Consider the following 23,991-nt stretch of genomic DNA (forward strand, 5'->3'; position numbering starts at 1 on the left):
CACTCGCCCCCTCTCTACCCTTTCTCACTCGTGCTGGGCCCGCGGCTTGGGTCCACCTTCTCCTCTTTTCACTTTTACCCGTCAGCCACTGGGCCTACTAGGTCGATTTCTCTTCCCTCCTCCTTTTCTTCTTCCTTTGCCGGCCTAACGGCCCACCTTTCTTTTTCTTTCCTTTCCTCGGCACCCAGCCTGCTAAACCGGCCCATGGCCCCTTCCTTCACCGACCTCCGCATCGGCACCTGGGCTTGCTAGACCCGGCCCACGCCTCACTCCTTCACCCGGCCGGCCCTCTTCTTCCTTCCTCCTGACGCGCGGACCCCCGGCGCCAGCGCCTTCTTCAACCTCGCGCCAAAACAGAGCGCGGCAGGGGGCGACGCGGCTCGATGGCCGGCACCCCACCGGCGACGGGGCCGGGCTGGGGAGGCATCCCCAAGCCACAACGCACTCGTAGGCGGCGGCGGCTCCCCGGGAGATGGCCGGAGCTAGCCTCTCCACGGCGGCGGGCGATGTGACCGACGGCCGTCCGTGGCCAAGCACGGCAACGGTGCCACTCGGTCCTCCAACTACCCCTACAGCTTCCTAGTGACCTACGGACCTACTTAGGACCGAACACCCGCAGAAAGATAGGCGGCAAGGAGAAGCTCACCGTGAGCAGGAGGTCTGGCGGCGGCGGGCGGAAACGGCGACGGTTAGGAGCTCACCGGCAAGGAAGCTGGAAAACAAGTAGGCTAGGCTGTTGGCAAGGTGTTAGCGGAGGTGTCGGCGAGAGGAATCGAGGCGGGAAGCGATGTGGCGGTGGAATTAGCTCGGCGGCAGAAGCTTGGCCGTGAACTGCGGGCGGCGGTAAAAAGATAACACGGTAAGAAGTGACGGCGGGAGCGGTAGTTATGCGAAAGTTTCACCGCGCGCATGGGCGACACCGTGGCCTAGTTGTAGGCTTGCGTGGTGAGGAGGTGGCCCTAAGCGTTGAGCTGGACAGCGGGCAAGGGCGCCGGCGGCGACACGTCTCGGCCTCTCTATTTTTCTCCTCCCCCTTTCTTTCTTTCACCTGAAAGTTCAGATTTTCCCCACGGTCGATTTTTAATCCAACAGTCCACGAGTCTCTTAAGCAAAGTTGGAGATAAACTCGAGCACTTTAATTCATATATAAGCTTTCACCCAAGATAAACATCCCAAGGTCGACATTTTTGAATTTCTTTCTCGGGCCAACTGAATGTTCTGAACTTCCTGATTCAGTTTGACAGGCCCTGTTCATGGCCATTTACCCTTCTTTTGGTTCATTTTCAGTGGCTTAAACTCATTCCCTATAGTCCAAACACTAACTATTCGTACTCTACAACTAACAGGGATTCCATTTTGCTCATAAACACCTATACCTCTTGCACTAAATTTCTCTGAATCTTGCTCCAAACATAGCCACTTGCTGCTGTTTCAAACTTAGAGAAAAAATGCAGTTTCAGTAGTTAAGCCGATATTGCCAGAGTACTGACTTTGAGCCTCAATTTGAATTTGATTACTTCACTATTCCTGATCAACAACACCCTGTCAAACACGTCCAAGGATCATACTTCATTTCTGTGTAGTTGCCTTTGTCCACTTACTTGGAAAGTTTGGCAGAAATAAATTTCAAAGTTGGATACTTGCATTGTTTTTCTGAAATTCTTATTTTCAGATAGTGAACAATGCTTACCTGATTTTTGTTTTTCAATTGCTTTTCTTGAGGGGTTTAGGCCTAGGATTACTCTCCAATTTTAATCCCTGAAGTTCTAAACACTCTCAAGCCTCCATTTCATATTTTTGCCAAATTTTTCTGAATTTAAATTCCAAAAGTTCAAATTTTGGTCAAATTCGACTTGGATTTGACTTCCTGTCAATTTCTTTCCTTTTCTCCACAATTCACCCTTAACCTTTCTTTGTCATCTTTGATTATTAAAACACCAGGTGTTACAGAACACTAACACACTGAATGCAACACACAAGTCACCAAACGCAATACATAAAGCAGCAAAAACATCACAGTTAGCATCAACAACGATTAGCTTGTTAAGTTATTTGAGTGTTCAACTCAACAGTGCAGTCGAGCCCAAGGCAGTCCATAGATTCAGTTCAAGCAATCAATCAGTTAGCATTTCTATCAATTCTAGCAATATCACATCAATCAGAATTTCTATATGCCCCAGACAATAGCAGTTCATCGAAACAGGCCAATTTGTTGGCACAATTGCAGTGATGTGAGCAAGCACTAGTTAGTTTTGTTGTTGTTGTTGCGGGTTACCAGCAAGTAGTAATATGCCCTTCCTCGTTTCACCTCCTCCTCCGTCCCTAATCTTTTCTCCTCTCCCTCGCACCCAACGCCTGCGCTCGCTATTGATCCCCGCCCGCGGCCAGAATTACGCACACCGGCCAGATGAGCTCAATGGCCATCGCCGCGAGGGACGTCCTCCCGACGCTTCCGCTGATCAGGACCGCAGCATCGCAGGCGCCAACGTCAGCGCCGGAGCCCGCCTACTCCTCGGCAGCCACGTCTTCGACGGTGCCGGCGCCGGCTCGGAGTCGGTGGCCTTGCCCGTGCCGGGAAAGGGGAAGGCAGAGGAGGATGTGGAGGCGGGAGGCCAAGATCAGGCGGAGGATCCCACGACGCCGACATCGGAGGGGAGCAGGCTATGGGTGCCGGCCGAGTGCTCGCCGGCACCGCGAAAGCCGGCGTGGGCGCCGGAGGCGACGCCGCCCGCCGCCAAGGTTGCTCAGCTTCTCCGCCGCCGAGTCGAGCAGCGTGGACACGACCGAGGGGATGACCTTGATATCGGATTGGAACGAAATGGAAAACTCGAGAAGAACAGGTAAAAAAAGTCTGGAAACCTAAGCCTAGCGAATCAAACGATCGAGGAAAGCTACACCAATGTTAAGGTTAGATGGAAATTTTTTTCCAGAAGATGGATAGGATTTCCGGCGTGTGATGAGTTTCCCGTTGACGACGACGATCATCTTGGGCCAACGTCTTTTTTAGAAATGGGAATTTGTTGATGCCGTTTTTTGACACATATCAAAAGTTGGCGTCAAAGGGTAGTAGAGATGTTGATGCGTGACAAAGGAGCAACGGCTAGTAAAATCGGCTGATGGAGTTACAGTAGTTCAACCGATGGAATCACAGAGGTTCGGCCGATGAAGATAGGAGGGCTCGGCCAATGGGAGCTGATGGGATCTAGCCGATGTAAGCAGGAAGGTTCCAACCGATCGAAGGTGTTGGAGCTTCGACCGATAAGAGGCAAAAGAGTCTTGATTGGCGAAGAGGTTGCAAGATGGTGGATATAAGGGTTGGCTAATAGAGTCTAAGTTCGTTTCCGACTCTTGTACGAGTCGTTTTTATTTAGAAAGTTTGTTTGTTTGTTATAGATATTGCATTGCGTCGTAGTCGACCAGGATTAGGAGTCTTGAGTTTGGGATATAAATAGAGATCCTGCAAGGTCTGAAAAAAGATGTACACACCACCAAACAATTTACTTTTAAGTCAGCGACTTCGCCAAAGTTCTCTTTTTCTTCACGAGTTCTTCCAGGCTAGTAGGGCTGCATCATCTTGATCTCCGACTAGATTGTAAGTTCCACATTTATCGAGTAATTTTTAGGCTTTTTCTTCCGGCGCATCGCTGTTGTTTCGTCTAGATTTATTCATCAAGTTATCGATATTTGCTAGATCTGTAAGTTTATTTGATTAAATCTTGTTGCTTTAGCTTTTATCATCACTATCCAGCTTGGAATAGATTCCGAATCGGTTTCTTATCCTGTTTTTCAATCAAGAACTGTTCTATAGCCGACTAGATCTGTTTCAAGTGTTGTTCGCGTAGCATTGTTTAGGTTGTGTTTCGACAGTTCCTTTGCATTGATGGCGCATACATCGGCTGACCTAGCCGATTGTCTTTTTCTGCATCGGCTGCCTACCGTTTATGATCTTCTGGAGCTTATCGGAACACCAGCCGATTCGCTCTCGAATTTAATATCTTCTTTGCCCTTGATAATTGGCAGGTCAAATTGACTGGTACACTTGAATCGAGAGGATTACAACCTGTACTTGAGCAAAGCAGATCTCTCTGGTTTCGTGTGTTAGTACGCGAAGGTCACCGCTCGATTTTTACATCTACAGAATTTTTTTTTTTGGAAAAAGGATAGATGGGCCAATGGCACGTCATTGTCGGGAGGGAGTAGCCCAAATCATCAGATATAAACAGCCCAAGACAGCGTAGCGACGACCGGCCCGTCAACCAACAGGCAAACCGCGCCCAGCAACCAACTCCTCGCTCCGCACTCGCCGTGGCCCGTCATCGGAGAAGAGAGGCGAGGTGACGCCGCCGCGGGCACCCTGGAGGCCTGGACTTCACCCGCGCGCCGGCGGCTAATCGGAGGGCCTCCGTGATCCCCTAATCCGGTCACTCCCTGTTGCCGTGCGCCCGTGCCGCGTATTTCCATCCCAGTTGTCCCCTCCCCTGTTTTTCACCTCCTATCGCCACTGCATCTTGTCCCAGTTGCTCCCTACCCCAATCTTGACCTCTCCATCTCACACGATTCATGCCCATGGTGGCAAGAAAAGGCTGTGCAGGATTGTCCTCAGATCTAGTCCTGATGCCTAGCAGGCTAGCACGACAGGAACTAGGGGAGGTTAGAGACAAGCATATGCTGAAAAGCTCCGATCGTTATTCAGAGAAGAGAGGCGAGGTCATAAACTAATCTTCAGAGATATGGGGTAGTTTCACGTTCAGACACATTCTGCAGAGGATCAAATAACCGCATGCAATGGAAAAGTGAAGTTTCAGGTGGAAGACTACGGAGTTTCAGGCAAAAAATAAGATAGATGATCACGGTTAATTCATATACTTGCATTGCATGCTGTTCCTGACAAGTCATCAGAATCTGTTGTCATGTAATGTAAGGACTAAGGAGTGATGACAGCAGTTTTATCAAAGAATTGAATGCTGATCGCCAACTGCAGTGAGCAGTTAGCCCAAGCCCAAAATTTTACTAGCCAATTCAGTAGCCAAAGTATGCTGTTAACTATTAATCGATTCAGTCCTGAACACCATCGCCTTGGCTTTCAGCATTATGAAACAAGCATGATAAGTACCACTGTACCACTCACTAGCTCTAGGTATTAGAATTATCACTGGCATGTCTGAAATATTTTCTGCATACACGCATCAAGCCGAGTATCAACGGGGATTAATCATAGAAGCATATGATGCAAACACTCAACAACTCGATCCTAACACAATGCCTACTATATGTCCAAAAGAATGAATCCAGAAAATCCATATAAAATTAACACGGGGAAGCTAAGCCGAACCCTGTGCTTCAACATGGTCAGGAACTTCTGATTCTCACCACAAGAGCATCAAGCCACCTGAGACAGCAAGGACCAAGTAATTGACGATGCTGACACTGACTTGGTACGATGAATTCTTCTCCTCCGCCTTCGCCTTTGCACTCGCGGCTTTCCCTGAGGTTGGGCTGGGAGCGACATCAGAGGCCTTGGCATCTGGTGCAGGAGCAGGGGCTGGAGCAAGCGGGGGGTCGCTCTTGAAGATTTGCATTGGCAGGAGAACCTTGTTGACCTCATACACTGCAACCGGGCGGGTTGAGTACACACTGCTGCTGATCTTTGGGTTGGACCACATCGACTCCACTTGGACGGTGCCCATGTCATAAGTAATGTTCAGCGTGTACTGTGAGCCAGCGAAGGTGGTCACCGGATTGAGGGTGCTCAGCTTGTTGAACTCAGCCAAGGAGTAGTACTTGGGGAATGCGTGGTATAGGATCAGGGACTTGAGCTGGTCCTGGGTGAGGTTGGCGAATGTAGTCTTCTTGAGTGCGGCGAATGCAGAATCCTTGGGAACAAAGACAGTGATGCCCTCTTTGGTGTTGTTTGCCTGGTTTTGAAAGGTTTCGATGACATTGGTCTTTTGCAGGTAGTCCAAGAAGGTGTGGAATGGACCGGCCACACTGAGGAGGTCTGCGAGGTCGACATGGTGTGGCGCCGGTGCCGGTGCCGGGGAAGGTGGAAGGATTGGGGATGCTGGAGCAGGAGGACTCTTGGCCTTCTGAGCAATTGCTGGTGAGGAGAGCACAATGACTAGCATGGTCACAGTAAAAATTCCGGCTTTGAACCCCATCATAGAATCTGATTGCCTTCACTTCACTGAATCAATTCCCTGGAGTCATGCAAGAACAGGGAGGCATTAGACACAGAATATCTCATGATACTTTCTTTTTGTTTATAATCTGAATAACTAAATTACCAGTTTTTCAGGTTTTGCAAATTCTAAACTGATTAGCTGCATAAAAACTACAACAAAGAAACAATGATGGGGATAGAGAAAGATAGCAAGTACTGAAGGTGCTAGCCAGGCATGAAAGATCTAAATTGTTGTTCCAGTTCTGAAATTGCAGGATGGTAACTTCATGTTCTTCAATTTTATGCAGTTCTCAGTAATGTTCATACATGGGATGAATATTTAGCTTTAATTTTAAGGAGGGTGCGGACTGGAGCTATAACCTCAACTTCCACAACCTAGAGATTTAGCACTAGAAATCAATCAAAGATAAAGAACCTGGCTGACTAGTGGTGTTCAGATCCTCGTGTGGCAGATTTGAGATCAGTAGGAGTGAGCACAATTGGAATAAATAATTGATATACCTTTCCCTATCACCAAGAAAGACAAATGCAGGTGCCCCAAAAAAAAAACATTCAAGGCTCGATCTGGCCGAATTGACCAGCATTATAGAACTGTCAGATGCCACCTACCAAATCAAAACGCGACATAAACTAAAACACATGAACGGAATAGTACTACTACTGCCTCCTGTAGATCTCAGCAGCACAAAAGAGCCGAAATCTGAAGAAGCCCCCAAAACTAAAGACGGAGCTCTAAATCAAAACTTCTGAACATTTGCGCCAGCTTGAAGGAAACGGAACACAGAGCACCAGGAAGATCTGTTCTTCCTCGGGTCGGGAACTGAGGAACCAGATCCAAATGCAACTGCATGGCGCACTAGATCACTAGCACAGCACACTGAACTGTAAGCGCCTCTAATCTAGCACAAAATCCTCCAAATTGCAGCACACGGAGGCCAAGAAAAGCATAAGAATTGAGCATTGCAACATGGCGTTCGATTGCAGAGCCAGGGACAGGTTGAGGAGGAGACTGACCTGAGCAGAGCCGGAGCGGAGGAGTGAGGCCAGCAGCCGCCGGGCAGGACGAGGAAGAAATGGATGGGGGTGGTGGGATGGGAGGAGTTAAGAGGGAGTGTGTTATATAAAAGGTGGTGTGTGTGGGGATGGAGTAAAAGATAATGAGACCTTGGTAGGGTGGCAGCTGGTGATGTGGTGAGGAGGAAGAGGGCAAAGAGGCTGAGGGGCAGAAGGTACCTAGTGAGGGTGAGGCAGTGACTCACATGCCAGCTCTCACTCTCATGCTTTCCTCAAGCCAAAGAGTTTTTTTTTTTTGAAAAACAAGCCAAAGAGGTGAATTGTGAACTGCAAAGCACCATAATAAAGGGACCCAGGTAGGAGCTAGCTGCCATTTCTGTCCTGTCTTGACTCTCTGTAAATCCTTTTGGTCATGATTAGTGGTGATATTAGCGTCCCTAAACTACAATGAGGCGGTGATAGCTTTGCAATGCTTGCAAGCGAGGATGCCTTTGGGCTTTCCAATCAAGTTGCTTGCAAGTACTAGTGAAGAGAATTCTTGGGAGGAATTTCCCAGTGGTAATCACCTTTGCTTTAGTGCAAATAACAAAAGTGAAAGAGCTGGAATGTGGTGATCCAAGAAAAGGGGGGTGAGAAGTTCATGTGATGTACTGACAAAAGCACAACTAATGTGGCCCTTTTGGCCTTTTCTTCTGTGGGTCAGGATGCCTCCAGCTTTTTCACAGCGTCACTGTGCCCAACACTACCGGCTCATTTTAATAATGCAGGATTATCGGAAGATCTCCACGGGACGATGTGACAAACACACTGTCTCTGCAGTTTCCATGGGAGCAGAAACTGCAGGAGCTTGCGATGCTGTTCGCCAGTTCCAGTGCTTGTTGCTCCGGAGAATTTTGCGACATGTGAATGTCTGAACGGAAGCTTCGGTTTCTGGAGGCCGCACATGTTTGGTGGCCACAGGTAACAGCCTTTCGGCTTTCGCAGTGGTGTCGGCCGAGTTCATCATACACGCAAAATGTACTTGATATTCACATCATCACATGTTTTTTGTTTTCATTTTGTTTTTTTTAAGTTTATAAGTGACAAGTGCAGGTCGGTCTGAAACTCTGAATACGACATCGCGCTTTTCTGAAACTGTTGCTTCCAATAATGGTGCTCCAAGAAATGGACCGAACAGGATCGAGGTGTAGCAAGCCTGATGTGATTACGCGAAGTCGCGGCCAATGTGATGCGAGACAACGAGAGGGTGGAGACGGCGACGCCTGCGGTGTCGGTGGGGCGGGACGACCCGTTGTTGCAGCTCAGCTCGTGCCCGGCGGCCCACTGTCGTTAGCTTAATTGAGCGCCTTCTCGAGGGAAATGCAGGATAATCAATGGCTGTCACGGTGGTTGGTGAAGCCGTGAAGAACCTTAATCATGAGAGGGGAGCTGTCAGGCTCGTTCAACTGGGCGAGGCTACCCAAGCAGAATCATGGTTTGCCAAGTACTCGTGCCGCTTTACATCCATGATCCAACGCAAGATCAGTGGAGCAGTGTGCTTAAAAACTCGTGTATATTTTACAGAGCAGATACAAGAAAACACTGCGAGCGCCATGTGTTTGGGTGAATTTTGGTTTTCGAAGTTGAGAATGTACAATGCAGTGTCCTCTGTATTGCTGCATACTGAACTTCCCGTCAAATTGAGTTCGCCTTGTTCACGCATCAGCAGGAACCTGAACTTGCACGTCCTGTTTCGTGGAGACTGCTGAGTGCTCAACTTGTTCACGCATCGTTCAGTTCCGTTCTTGTTCTTGACCCTGCCACTTTGTTAGAAAGATGAATGCTTCGTGTTCGCTTCAGTCTGAAGAAAACAAAGTACTAGTGTACTACTATAGTGGAGTGCCATTATACTATTCCGGCTGCCATTAATAACACATGATAGCACTCACTTTTTTTTCCTTGCAACTTCTCTCGAAATCTTGAACACCACAAAAAAAAAACACTCCGGTTGCTGATCTTGTGGACCACTTCACTTCATGTGAGCAGAGACCTAGGTTTCCGTGCCACAAAATAGTAGGTTTTGTGCCTCTTGCGCATTTTGACGAACCGCAAGGTTTTTACAACTAATCTACTATGCAGGAGCAGAGACCTCCATTCTTTGCAACGCGCTGCAAACTGCACATTGTTCTGCTTGCGTTTCTGTCGGTGCTGCGAAAACGTCCACCTCTCCTGCCAAAAACCACAAGCTCCGTCTGAAACCACCATTTCGTCTCCCTCTTTTTTTTTTCCTGGAAAAGAAATCGACAAAAGCCAAAACAAGCCACTAGCGATAAGAAATCGGATCATTATTAATATAATTTGCAGCATAAAATAAAAAACACACAGGCAGCTCGTGTCATGTCCGCGCATGTGGCGAGCGAGCAATGTGATGACCTGATTGATCCGCCAGCGCGCGCGCACTCGCGCCGTCGGGGGAGGAGGAAGAATATCGCCGTGGAGACGTCGCTTGCGCGCAATCATTGGCCGGTGACCGGAGAACCACCGGATCGGGGTCCGAAAGCGAGCGCCCCGAGCCCCACGACGCGAGAGGCGGGGAGGAAACCTGTAGGCCGCCGCCGACGAGAACGAGAGGTGCCGCGCGACCTGGGGTTTGCGGGCGGGACGTCCCCGTCTCGAAGCCGATCCAAGTGCATCCGTGAAAGCGAGGAGAAAGCAAGGTCCCACTAGCACAATCTCTCGTGCAAGACATGCCTCATTGGCGTCCGTCCTTGGTTGCCACGTCACTCCTGTCAAGACTCAAGAGGCGAAGATTCCAGACGCCATGGAACGTACATTTTAGCTCTGAGCACCGACACGCAGTCGGGGGGCATACGGATCCGGTCGTTTTGGGTACGAATTGTCAGTCATTGTGTACGGGGCGCGGAGAATCAGACGCTGGATTAGGCTGTTGCCGGCAAGGTTTGACGCCGATGCCGTATTACTGACGCGGTGAGTAGCAAAACACGGTCGGCTGTAAAACGCGCGGGTGTGCATGCCGCGGCACCCGGCCGGGTCGCCGTCGTGTTTGCGACGGGGCGAGCGAGACGCGCCGCTGCTCGTGCCGTCCTGCGGGCATGAGCTGCGCGCCTGTGTGACGGCTTTGGCGTGCACGGGGGTCGCGGCCGAAACCGGTGGCGTGCGCCTGCCCGGCGATTTTCGCAGGCGGCGGCCTCCGGCGGACGAGACAGATTCGATGGGCCTGGCGCTGGTGCGCCTTGGCGCTCCCGTGGGCCGTGGCTGTTTCCGTCCATCGAAGCGCGCGCAGCTCGCTGCTAGCGGGGTTGTGGCTTGGGACGGCGGCGTGTTTGTTATCCACGGAACCTGCGCGGCGCCATCGCAACACAGATCGTGCTCGTATCTCTCTCTCGCCGACGGTCGATCCCAAGGCCCACTCGCCCACACCTTTGCCTTGTTGGGCTCGTGCAGCTTCGATTCCGCCGGCCGGGCGTTCATCTCCCATCGCCTGATCGTTCGTGTTGGGCGTCTACCGTGCACATGCACCTCTCTCGGGTCTCGGCCATCACTGGCCAAAATACTTCGGACTAATACAGAAGTGGGCTGGGTTGGGTTGGATCCAGTCTGCACAGTGTTTGATTTAAAATATGGTGGGTTAGTTTCGTCCCTAATAAGGAATATACCTCGTAGTTGCGGGTCCGCCCAAAATAAGCGGACCACGCCAACCCACTTCGCTCCCCACACACGCCGGTCCTGTTTGGTACAACGGTGCGGAGAATTGCTTTTCAAATAATCTGCAAAAAATTGAAAGAAGCGCTTCCCTAATAAGCGGGTTTGATCGAGTTTCTGCGTTTTAATACAAATGGGTGCGATGGGGTGAAGCGCGGTAAAAAAAAAAGCTGAAAAAAGTGCACCTTGACAGCTGGTTTCAGATTTCAAGCTGTTCGCCAAACTCCATCGCTGGGGGTGAAGGTGAGTACGGTAGAAGGTGAGCGAGCCTCCGACTGAGCACGACGGTGTGTGTGCAGGTGCCATCGGACAGTGCGAACATAGGCGACAGGAGTCTGCGGCTGCGCGGGTGGCACGGGTATGCCCCTGTAGCGCGGCTCCATTCACGGACGGCGAAGCATGCGGTTGCAGTGGCTCCAAGCATGGACGTCAGAGCACTGCATGGTCGCAGGCGTACGGCTTGGTTATGACACCAGTGGGGAGGCGTGGGGCGGAGCAGCTAACTTGGTGCTTGGATTTGATTTTAGGGAAGAGCGTAAGCTTGTCCTGCGGCAATAGATCGATGGGAGAAAGATGATGACCAGTTCATGCATGCTTGATTTGACGGGAGGAAAGAAAAATTAGATGGGCTTGGTGCTTGCTGTTGCTGCTAGCTTCTTGTTCGGTGTGGGGAGAAGCAAGGGGTAGAGAGATTGGTTTTCTTTAATGGCGGCCGGGAAGAACAACTGGGCAAGAAGAGGGGAGGGAGAAGATGAGCGTGAGAGGATGACAAGTGGGTCCCGTGAATGACAAGTGGGATCCATACCTGATGGTGTCTAATTATGTTAAAATATCATCCATCCTATCTATCCTAACTCCTCCAACCAAACAAAAAACTGGAACGAACCTATCCTCCTCAACCAAACACGAAATAGGTTCACCTAACCCACAAAATGGGAATGGAACCGATCCATTCCATTTAATCCCAAAACTAAGCACATGCTTGCTCCACAGCCGCTGAACCTTATCCTTGTTGGGAGAGCCGTCTGTATACCATAAGCCCTAGCTACCAAACCTCAATTAAGCATACAGTTTTTTAAAAAAAAAACACTTGGTGCTTTTGGCAACTTGGACTAAAAACACTAACTAGGCCATTTGTTTTTCCAAATGCACAAATACCAGCTATGCCAATGAATTAGGAGAAGGAAGGGCACTAACAAACATGGAGAAAATAAAGATTGCAGACTTGCAGTAACAGCTGAGCCAAAGACCTCAAGAGCAAATGGATAATTATTTGTGTAAGGAGAATGGCCCTGGACCATAATAATTTCGGTGATTAATGACAATATAGTTATTAGGACTAATGTGTTTGCAAGATGTACCTTTGTAGGTGCTTTATAGGTCCCAAAGATAAATTACAAAACCATCAAAATGAGAAAAAAAGAAAGACTTAGAGGAATTTTATTGCATCCAAATGATAGCAAAAATCCAGATGATGGTAATGAAGCTGGGACAAAGACACGTGAAAACTTGAAGCGAATTCTACTGGAAATGGGCACCGACACATTCCACATACGGTGACAATTGGCAAGATCACCGAATCAGTCGGTGACACGAAGAACAGTAGCAGGACCAAGGATATGCACTGTGCGCACCGACACATTTGGTGGACATAGTGAACCTCCGTCGAATTAGTCGGTGAGGATCAGCTCGGCTCAGCATCAGCTCTAGAGGTTTTGGAGCAAATATTATCACTCACCGATTCATACGGTGGGACCAACATCCAAGGCAGTGAATCAATCAGTGAAGGAAGGCAGTGGAAGAAAGCGGCTCATGGTCACCGACTGATTCGGTGATGCCCTCCATACACATGGTCACCGAATCAGTCGGTGATGCATGTGGGGCTTGGGCGTTAATTGCCTAACGACTAGCTGAGGTGGCATGCATCGATTCATTCGGTGCTACCCCTGCGCACCACCGAATCAATCCGTGATACGTAGAAAGTTGCAACAACTAGTTCTTGGAGTTGGGGCTATATATAACATTGCTCGGCCATTTGAAGTGGGTTAGAGCTTGGAGAAGCTATAGGCTTGGTTCTCACATACACATAAGTGATCTATCCACCAAAGTGCTCAAGAGAAGATTAAGACAATTAGCATAAGGCTTAGATCTTGATTAATGCTAATCTAGGCCTATTAGCGCATTGCTTCAGGGATTAGCTTAGAGTTAGGCGAGGTTTGCACACCTCATTTGTATCAATACTTGCGCGCACCAAGAGTTGTAAATTCGGGGTTTGTAAGTCTTGCGAGACCCTCCAACCACGTTTGTGGAGTGGCCGCCGGTGCATGTGATAGGGAGGAGAGGCCCTAGGAGTTTTGCCGAAGCTAGCAAGGAGCATCAGGGAAAGGCTAGACAGAGACCCACTTGCATATGGGGAAGACCCGTTGGCTATCCTACAGAGTTACTTGACCAGAGAGTTTATGCCCTTGCGTGGGCATTCCCTTTGAGAGGGGCTCCAACAACGAGGAGTAGTGTAAAGCTTTACTTTTCGATACCTCGGTAAAAATCACCATGTCGCCACGCTGGAAGTTTGCCTTCTCTACCTCATTTACCTTCCGCATTTCTTATTGCACTCACATTCCGTGTTTAACTTTCCTAGAATTGCCTTGTGTAGTTTATAGGATTGGAACTAGGGTGCAAAACTCTTTTACGGTAGAAATAGCAACATATAGAAAAACCTAATGCATATCTAGATAGAAATTGGAATATGTTTTTATACGTGCTTGGAGTCTTAGTTTCTAGAACACTCTTAGAATGTCACCGTCCCTTCAACTTGCACCTCTAGACATTGTGGCGCATACTCATCTGTTGCAACAAGGGACCATCAAGCCTAAAAAAAGGACACGAAACGAGTGTCAGCACGGAGAAAATACCAACAAAACCAATATATATGTTCAAAAATGGAAGGAAAAACCAATGCTGAAACACAATACAAGGGCCAAGCTTCTAAAACACTGATTTGCCATCTTAGCCAATATGTTGATGTTGAATCAAAACATCACAAAGTTAGAGTGCATCCAAACTAAACAAAGGTCTAGCGACATTAGTTACAAGGTCTAGCGACAACCAAACAGCACCGAAGTGTATCGTGCCTGAATAATGAGTAATAAGCAAAAATAAAACAATTAATTATATGAGAACAAGTGCAGGAACACAAACTTACACCAATCCGTAGTTCTCGCTTCACCATCCAAATAGGCAATGTATCAACACAAAACATGATTCCTTTATGCCTACAAGAGGCAAGGATTCACGTTAGCTTGGATTTACAGGAAAAAGTTCTTTTTTTTCCCCAGCGTATCAAAGTTAGTAGCATGTGGATCAATCAATATGATGATCACGTCAACTCCTCGAAATAATCTCTGAAAGCTAAACAAATAAAGGCAGACAGATTTGAGTGCTCAACTTTTTACCAGTATTTGCGATGGCAACAAGTAAAGATATGATGGATGAGTGTATGGGGGCTTGCAGGCGGTTTTTGGAAAATGTCTCCATCGCTGGCTGCAGTCCAGAAGCCTGTACCTAGGTCATATTGCTCAAAACGAGCCAGCCCTACAGAACCAGGATCGACTGGTGGCAAGCTATGCAAGCAGATGATACAGTTAGGCGAAAGCGAAATGGAAGGAAAGCTCTTACTCCCATTGTTAGGCGAGTTTGAGACACAGAGACTTCGTTCACTGACGAACAAGGTGTGGTCACCGATGCTCGTTATGGGCTCAATCTTTCCGCTGACTAGGTCTGCAAGTCTGTAGACTACCAGCTTTGAACGAGAAACATCATTGTAGGCAACTAGCAAGAGCTCTGAGCCACATTCCACAAAGCTGAGCGTGTAAAGAAATTTGTCCATGGGACATTCGGCAATCTTCTCCGGCAATGGAAGACGAGATGGCCCCTCATCGGCGTCTGGGCATGGTGGGTTAAGCTGGTAGATGTACACCTTATGTATGTCAACAGACGTGAACTGCAATGCGTAGAGCTTGCCTTGGAACGACACGGGTTTGAGCAAAGGTTTGAGCTTCCAGGCTGAGAGGGGTCCAGCGTTGGTCGCCGGCGGTGGCGTAGGCGACACGGTGCAGGAGGTTGAAGGCCAGCATGACGGTGACGGCCCCGGTGGAGCTGACGGCGATGGAGGTGCAGACTGCCATGAGCCTGCTGCGCTTGCTCTGCTCGCTGGGTTCCATCTGTGGCAGGAGGGACGCCAGCGGCGGGAGCTCGGCGACGTCGCCGGTGAAGGGGTGGAGGAGGCGGACGGCGGTGTCGCTGTCGCGGTGCAGGAGTAGGAGCCCGTCGACCGAGTCGAGGACGACGTGGCCGTCCAGGAGTGGGAGGTGGGCGCGGGCGAAGGCGCCGGTGGAGAGGTTGAAGAAGCGGACGAAGCCGCGGACAGTCTGCATACTTTTTTCCTGCTCACTGTACAAGGTTGCTGGCTTGATGGAGACCATCAAGCTTGGTGGTTTCCTGCATACTTGCAGTTCGAACGAGCGCTCGATGACCCAACGCTGGTGCCACACACCACTAGGCGCGGCGGTGCTCGCGCTCCAGTGGTGGCAGACGGCGCGGAACCGCACGTAGTCCTGCAGGTCGCCGGCGGCCAGCACCCGCCACCCAATCAGCTCCACTAGGTCCCCGTCCAGCGACGCCCAATCCGGGGACACCTTGCCGGCGGCGTCGCTGCGCGTGAGGCGGCGGAACGTGCTGCACTGAGTAGTCATGGACCCGGCGGACAGCACTTGGGGAACGCCTGCGGCAAAATCTTGCTCGATCTCCTCCGCGATCGACGACGGCGGATCGATCCGGTTCACGAAATTGCCGTCCTTTCCAAAACACCAAGGGTGTGAAACCAATGGGGATCGGATCGGATCGGATCAGATGGGGAACCGACTTGGAGAATCCATCCGTAACGTTCGGTTTTAGGGGGGGAAAAAAGGAAATCTGAAAACAGCTCAAAGGATTCGAGAAGAACTCTGAACAATTTAATGTCTTCCTCTTTCTCGATCGACTCCGACGGGCCGGAGTCTCCAACGCACGGGCATGGCTTGTACAGTTGGACGTGTTCGGTTGGCACTTGCTGCGTCAACGGTGTTAGTCCATGGCAGCAGCGCCTTGGTCTCCGCCGTTGTTTCTTTGCGTTTCCACCGCTGAGTTTTCCGGCAATTACCGGGCAGCCGGCTGCGGCTACGTACGGGCTACCACGCAGGAACGTGTTTGTTTATGCCTCCATTGGCGTAGCAGATTACAGTCAAACAGATTCCACTCTACAGTCTACACACCACCTTATAGCCTACTACTGCCCCAATTGCCAAATAGGTGAGGAATAAGTCTGAAAAATTGAAAATCCAGATGGTGTTGCTCTACATGTATTTGAGGATATTTTCCCAGAGTCTTCTTTTTTTGATTCCTTGAAACAAGCTGTGATGACATCTAGAACCGGAGCCAATTCTACGCTACCCTCAAGGCCACAACAAGATACGTTTAAACAATTCATGTTGACATTTACCTGACGGAACATCATTTTTAGTGATCCATGGTAGCCCACAAAATTTTTTAAGAGTTTTGTTAGACATCTGTTGACATATTTTCGGGGTCGAAATCTGTCACATTTCATACCTTCTTCTCCGGCGTGCTTCCGGCGAGCTTCATTCCTTCTTCTCCGTGTCCGGCAATCTCCATTAGCTCCGGTGGGTTAGGACTTCGGGTTGGGGGTTCCGTATTTGGGGGATCGGTAACCCCGGCTGTAGAGGAAGCTCCAGGGGAGGCCGGCAGCCGGCGGTGGTGGCGGTGGGTGGGCGGGGCGGCGAGGCGGCGGGGGCGCCGCCAGCCGCGGGTGGCGGGGATAACCGGTTGGTCTGCGGTGGCGGCGGGGGCGAGCGTCGCCGAGGGGTTAGCGAGGGAGTGGGCGAAGGGGCAGCGGCTCTGGCGGCGGCGCCGCCGCCGGGAGCCGTGCAGGCGGCGATGGAGGCGGGGGAGCGTGGCTAGGAAAGATGGGGCGTCGTGGAGAGAGAGAGAGAGGTGGAGGAGGAAGCAACGGCGGTGAGGCCACTGGCAGCCCACGCTGGCGCTGGGCACAGCAACATCCAGGTTGCAGGGAGGCGGCGGCAGGCTGGGGGAGGAAGCAAGACGACGATGGGTCGCGTCGGGAGCCAGGGAGAGAGACTTGACCAAAGAATAAGGTCCTCTCGGTGCTTATTTCAGCTGTGGATGGACCGTAGGATTTGGATCCAATGGTTCGAAATCTGACAGATTTGATGCCCAGATTTCTGATGACAGATAAATAGACCCTTCCAAATTTTAACTGATGACCAAATTTAGTCTATGAGTTTGCCCGCTGCATATTCCATGATTAATTAAGGAAAACATATATATTCAATGGTTTCATGATGCCAACAGAAGCAGCGAGTTTTAATACCATGAAGATTTTAATCTTTTTTTTAAAAAAAATAAAAGATTTGTATGCTCCTCGGCCCTTTGAAGATTTTAATCCTCAAAAAAAGGTAGCTTTGTATGCCAAATTTCTTAACCCAATAGTATCTCATCTGCATTTGTTGATGCAGGGATCTCTACGTACGTAACCTGCATCTGAAGCTAGTATGTGCGCGTCAAATGCGCTGGCTATTGTACGGTCGGTCCTCACAGTGAAGGAGAGAGTGAGGGACACCCAGTCACGGTGTGCGAAACGGATGCAGACTTGGCCCCAAGGACATTCGCTGGTTGCAGGCTTGCTGCAGCCGCAGGTTTTCAGAGCAAGAGGTCAAAGAAAGCCAGAAAAGGCCGTGGTTTTCAGAGCAAGAGGTCAAAGAAAGCCAGAAAAGGCATGGTCGCATGGAGGCACCAGCGGAACCATTGTTTTTGCCGTGCCAGCTCTAGCGCCGACCCGCCCGCCTTCATGCCGACACATACTTCCCCACTTGTGAAGTTCTATTGCCCGGCGCCGACTCGGCATCTGCCGCGCGCATTCTCGATGTAGCGAGTGCCGAGGAGACACGGTTGCACGGGCCACACTGACGAGTGACGACGGAAACTTCGCGTCGTTCCCAAGCACACCGCTGCCACACCGGCGACGGCGCAAACACGCACGCGCCCACGGCATCTTACCGACGACGTCAGAACCCGTCGGCCCGACCCAACCGTCAACAGAAAACCGTCGCCCTGGACGCGCCTCCATCGGACTCGAACTGGACCGCATCGCACTTGCGAGCCTATAAAAACTTCCCCAACGCCATCGCATCTCACTCCTCAAGCCAAACCGAGCCAAGCTCAGTAGCTCGCATTCCCACTCACACAGTCACACGACGAACACATCCCAAGAACAGAAAAGAAATCGAAGATGAGCGTGGAGATCCTGGACGGGAGCACGGTCCGGAGCTTCGTGGAGGACGAGGGCGCCTTCAACTCCTCCGTGGACGGCCGGTTCGCCGCGCTGGACGCCGACCACGACGGCCTGCTCTCATACGAGGAGATGGCCGGGGAGCTCATGAGCCTCAGGGTCCTCGAGAAGCACTTCGGCGTGGACGAGGCAGCTCTGGAGCCGGATGAGCTCGCCATGCTCTACCGAGGCCTGTTCGCGCGGTTCGACAGGGACGGCAGCGGAGACGTGGACCGGAACGAGTTCCGGGCGGAGATGAAGGAGGTGATGCTCGCCGTGGCCAACGGGCTCGGCTTCCTCCCCGTGCAGATGGTCGTCGAGGAGGGCAGCTTCCTCAAGATCGCCGTCGACAGGGAGCTCGGACAGCTCGCCAAAGCTGCATAAAGCTCACACAGTCACCTGGACATGGACTGATGGATCACTACTCGCTCGGAGTAGTATAGATTACTAAATTTTGAAGTGTCGTAATTGCAATTTTTACATCGAGTTACAGTGTTACTACGAAAATATGTAGTGTATTTCATCCATGTTGTTTATTTCATTACCCAAGGATATCATACATGTAATTGCAAGAATAATTTATTGGAAGAGAATTGCTCCGATTATTTCTATGGCTACTCCAACATGTTCTATGGTTTTATTGCCATCTGATTTATAATAGCAAACTAGGATACGATGTTTAAACTTTAAAAGGCATGGATGTATTTGACAAATATAGCTCATAATTCCTTTTTTTTTCTAAAAGCACGGTCCATGAAAAATAAAATTGTATATGATAAATACAAACCAAAATTATTTTTGCAAATCCTAATTAGGAGAACAAGTCCATCAACCCATGCTCCCGCACGGGCTAATATTTTCAAAAGATATTATATTTGAAAATATTTAGAAATCAAACTCCTAACTAATAATCAAAATTGTTTAACTACTACTCTCATTTTTTCAATACTTTAACATAATACTCATATAGACGTATAGTTATCTTTGTCTAGTCATAATTGATTTTTAATTAGAAATTACTCCATACATTTTTTTCATCCACATTCACACTTTTGTCATTTTGTATCGCACCTCCATACATTGCATTTAGCATAACAATCACATTACTTCCTCACGTACATGTATAAATGGTCTACATGGTGACACCCATCATACGTATATACCTTAACTTAGTATTTCTATATTAACAATGGCATAAATAGGTAATTTAGAATCATATATAGTTTCCTATTGGACATTTCTATATGATGCACATGAAGATAATTAGATTAAATTTAGGTGAATGGTATTTTAAGTTATGCTTTACAATGGTATGCATGAGTAATTTCGATGAAGATTATGGGATTACTTTAGATTATTTTTTATAATGGCGGAGCTTGATAATTTAGATATAGGTTTAGGGTTTATTTTAGAATATTTTCATAATGATAGTTGTCGGTAACTTTTTTAAAAATATAATAGACCAATGATTATGATTGTTAGAGTTTATAGGATTCACGTTTGATATTTCTGATTTTTATGAGAATTTCTAGTATTTGTCTTTTTTTTCCTAATGTGTCTTGTGAGAACTAATGGGAGTCTTCAATGGAAAAAACATTGAAAAAAATAAGGCCACACTACTACAACACTATTACTTGAGCTACCTCTCACTTGTTAAATATTCGAACACAATACATATATAGATATATCTTCATCCTATTGTGATGGATTTTAGTTAATAATTACTCTATAACATTTCCATCCACATTTATAATCGTTAACTTTTCACTTTGCATCGCAAGTATGCGCATGAATTTGTTTAAGGATCCTAAATTTGAGCTATAATTTTAACATATAAATCTATATTCTCACCACTTTCTCTATATCTTTATAAATGATAACACACACCATGCATATATACCTTAATTATTACATCATATACCACTAGTGTAATAAATAGACAACTTAGAATCATAATTTGGTGTATATTTTCAATTAAGGCAATTTGGATTCAAATTTAGGGTTACCTCATGTTATTTTTAATAATAGCATATGTGGATAATATAGATGCAAATTTAAGGAATTATTTTAAGTTATTTTTAAGTATTAGTGGTAGGAATTTAGTTGCAAATTTATGAGGTTATTTTAAATTATTTTTATCATGGCAGAAGTGGGTAATTTTGATAAAGATTAGGGGGTTAGTTTATTTTATATAATGGTAGAGGTGGGTAATTTAGATATAGATTTAGGGGGTTTACTTTAGGCTATTTTCTTGATGGCATAGGTGAGTAATTTTTTAAGAAAACATAATAGATCCAAAAGCTATGATGATTTGAGTCTACCGATTTATGGCTAGATGTTTTGCTTTTTTGTGAGAGTTTCTAGTATTTCTCTCTTTTTCTATAGTATCCACCTAGGATCCTACGTGGCTTCACCTGGAGGCTTCAAAAGGAGCCTCCTCCAATTAGTAAGTGTAAGATGTACGGCCTTCGACACCAAGCGCGGTTGCAATATAGTGAAGATCAAAAGAGCTAATGAGTCAAGCATACCAAAAAGTGGAGATGCTTCTTCGTATCTAATGGATGGTCCTTTAGTTTACGAATAATCTATTGAGATGCTTGTTGATACTTGATACTTAGAAAAACTTTTGTTTGAATTCATGTAGCGTTGCGTACTAAATGTAATAATTGTGTACTGGTTCCTCCTAATGAGAGAAATGAAGCCGCATTTTCTGTTCATTATCTAAAAAAGAGCTGATGAGTCAAGCATACCAAAAAGTGGAGATGCTTCTTTGTATCTAATGGATGGTCCTTTAGTTTATGAATAATCTATTGAGATGCTTGTTGATACTTGATACTTAGAAAAACTTTTGTTTGAATTCATGTAGCGTTGCATACTAAATGTAATAATTGTGTACTGGTTCCTCCTAATGAGAGAAATGAAGCCGCATTTTCTGTTCATTATCTAAAAAATCATATGCTATTTTACAGTGAGTAAACTTGATCATCTACGGAGTTTATTACTCTTTTGGTTCCAACACCCTTGTCTCGATGACTCTTTAGTCCCAACCAGGGGCCATCATCAGCGTGGGCTGGCTCTTGAAGATTTGCATTGGCAGGAATACCTTGTCGACCTCGTACACCGCAACTGGAGCTCTCGCATACAAGGCATTGATCATCTTCGTGTTAGACCTCACCGACATCACTGTGATACTGCCAATGTCGTCGGTGAGGTTGAGCGTGTACCGTGAGCCGGCGAAGATGGCCACAAGGTTGCGCCTGCTGAGCTTGCTAAGCTCAGGCAGGGAGTAGAACTTGCGGAGCGTGTGGTACAGGAGCAGGGACTTGATCTGGTCCTTGGTGAGTCTGGCAAGGGTGTTCTTCTTCAGCGATGCGAACGCGGAGTCCTTAGGGACGAAGATGGTGATGCCCGCTTTGGTGTTGTTCGCCTAACTCTAAAAAGTTTCGATGACATTGGTCTTTTGCAGGTAGTTTCAGGAAAGTTTGGAATGGACTGGCCATGCTGAGGAGATCAGCAAGGTCAACACGGTACACTAGGGATGGTGGATCGATCGGGGACTGAGGAGCAGCTGGATTCTTGATCTTGTGAGCAACTGCTGGTGAGGAGAACGCAATGTCTAGGACAGCCGTGGTAAAAATGACTTCATTGAACACCATCTCGGTGTCTTCACTTCTCTAGTCCAAATTCCTGTGTTCATGCAAGAACAGTGAAGCATTAAACACCAAACCTTATGCTATTTTTCTTTGTGTAAATATCATCAACTGAAAACTGCATATCTCAGTCATAAAAGGACCCTAATATGAAGAAAGCAGAAACTAGCCACAAAATTAAACATTCTCAGAGCTAACACAAAAATTGAACAGCACTTGCTTCGACTTACACTAGGAAAAGAAAAGAAGGATGTTGAGAAGATTTGTGATTCCTCCGGTCAAGAACATTGGAGCCAGGTCCAAATGCAGTAATAAGCCTGAAGCTTCTCTAATCTAGCTTGCAAACCTCAAAAGTGCAACGTGTGGAGGCTAAAAAAATATCTATCTCTGAGCATTACTTCAAAGGCATCGGATTGCAAACTGAGAGACACCAGCCTATGGAGGAGGCTAACCTCTGTAGAGAATGGGAAGGAAGGCTCTCAAGGCAGGCAGATGGCAGCGCAGCAAGAAACCAAGAAATGGAGTGTGAGAAATGTGATCGTGGAAGTCAGCGAGAGTGTGCTATTAAAAAAAGTACAGATCATGGTGTGCGCAAGGTGCGGGTGCGGGTCCCATCTTACTATTACTAATTGGAGCTCCTTTTGAAGCATCCAGGTGAAGCCACCTAAAATTCTTGGTGGACACTCTAAAAAAAGAGGGAAATCCTAGAAATTCTCAAAAAAAGCAAAACATCTAGCCATCAATCGATAGACTCAAATCATCATAGCCATTGGATCTATTATGTTTTCTAAAAAATTACCCACCTATGCCATTATGAAAATAGTCTAAAATAACCCCCCAAATCTATGTCTAAATTACCCACCTCTGCCATTATATAAAATAAACTAAGTAACCCCCTAAATTTCTTCAAAATTACCCACTTATGCCATTATAAACAATATTTCAAATAACCCCCCAAATTTGCAAATAAATTTCCCACCACTAATACTTAAAAATAATTCAAAGTAACCCCTTAAATTTACATTTATATTACCCACAAATATGCTATTATTAAAAATAATATGAGGTAACACTACATTTGAATCCAAATCACTTTAATTAAAAATATAACCAATACATGATTCTTAATCGTTTATTTCTTACACTATGTATATGATATAATAATTAAGGTATATAGGTATGATGTATGTCACCATTTATAAAGATATAGAGGAAGTGATGGGAATATAAATTTGTATGTTACAATTATAGCTCAAACATAGGGTCCATTAAACAAATTCAAGCACATATATGCAATGCAAAGTGAAAATTTAAAGATTATAAATGTGGATGAAAATGTTATAGAGTCATTATCTGTCACAATCGGATGAAGATAATAAGTATATATCTATATAAGTATTGTGTTTGAATATTTAACAAATGAGAAGTAGCTCAAGATAATAGTTCCGTAGGAATGTGGCCTCATTTTGTTTCGATCGGAGTCTTCTGTAGGAATGTGGCCTCATTTTGTTTCATTGGAGACTCCACATTAGTTCGGAAGAGGCATCAGACACGCTAGAAAAAAAATACAAATCCTAGAAATTCTCACAAAAATCAGAAACATCAATCATGTAAACTCTAATAATCATAATAATTGGTCTATTGTATTTATTAAAAAAATACAAATCCTAGAAATTCTCACAAAAATCAGAAACATCAATCATGTAAACTCTAATAATCATAATAATTGGTCTATTGTATTTATTAAAAATTTACCCACCACGATCATTATGAAAATATTCTAAAATAAACCCTAAACCTATATCTAAATTACCGAGCTCTACCGTTATAAAAAATCTAAAGTAACCCCATAATCTTCATCCAATTTACTCATGCATATGATTATAAAGCAAAACTTAAAATGTCATTCTAAATTTGTATCTAAGTTACCAATGTATGTTGTTATTAAAAATAATCTAAAGTAAACACCTAAATTTGTATCTAATTATCTTCATGTGCATGGTACATAAATATCCAAAAGTAAACTAATGTATGATTCTAAA

The 23,991-nt window shown here is 46.8% G+C and overlaps 3 protein-coding genes and 1 pseudogene across 3 annotated transcripts; 1 reads left to right on the top strand and 3 right to left on the bottom strand.

Moving 5' to 3' along the window:
- Positions 1-5,116: 5,116 nt before the first annotated feature.
- Positions 5,117-7,387, bottom strand: LOC101765067 (fasciclin-like arabinogalactan protein 7). The gene is made up of 2 exons (XM_004973777.2): positions 7,196-7,387; positions 5,117-6,197 (listed from the first exon to the last, which is right to left on the bottom strand). The coding sequence occupies exon 2, from the start codon at positions 6,159-6,161 to the stop codon at positions 5,367-5,369; it is 795 nt and encodes a 264-aa protein (XP_004973834.1). The 5' UTR covers positions 6,162-6,197; positions 7,196-7,387; the 3' UTR covers positions 5,117-5,366.
- A 6,085-nt stretch (positions 7,388-13,472) lies between these two features.
- On the bottom strand, positions 13,473-17,072 carry LOC101771015 (annotated as a pseudogene).
- A 1,113-nt stretch (positions 17,073-18,185) lies between these two features.
- Positions 18,186-18,908, top strand: LOC101765460. The gene has a single exon (XM_004973778.2). It carries the CDS (start codon positions 18,261-18,263, stop codon positions 18,681-18,683), a length of 423 nt encoding a protein of 140 aa, XP_004973835.1. The 5' UTR covers positions 18,186-18,260; the 3' UTR covers positions 18,684-18,908.
- A 2,428-nt stretch (positions 18,909-21,336) lies between these two features.
- Positions 21,337-21,955, bottom strand: LOC101771405 (fasciclin-like arabinogalactan protein 7). Its single transcript, XM_022827787.1, is given in 2 exon segments — positions 21,337-21,771; positions 21,773-21,955. Coding segments are annotated over 2 exon segments (618 nt in total).
- Positions 21,956-23,991: the final 2,036 nt, after the last annotated feature.

This window comes from Setaria italica, chromosome VI, assembly GCF_000263155.2.
Source record: "Setaria italica strain Yugu1 chromosome VI, Setaria_italica_v2.0, whole genome shotgun sequence".
NCBI classification, from domain to species: domain Eukaryota; kingdom Viridiplantae; phylum Streptophyta; class Magnoliopsida; order Poales; family Poaceae; genus Setaria; species Setaria italica.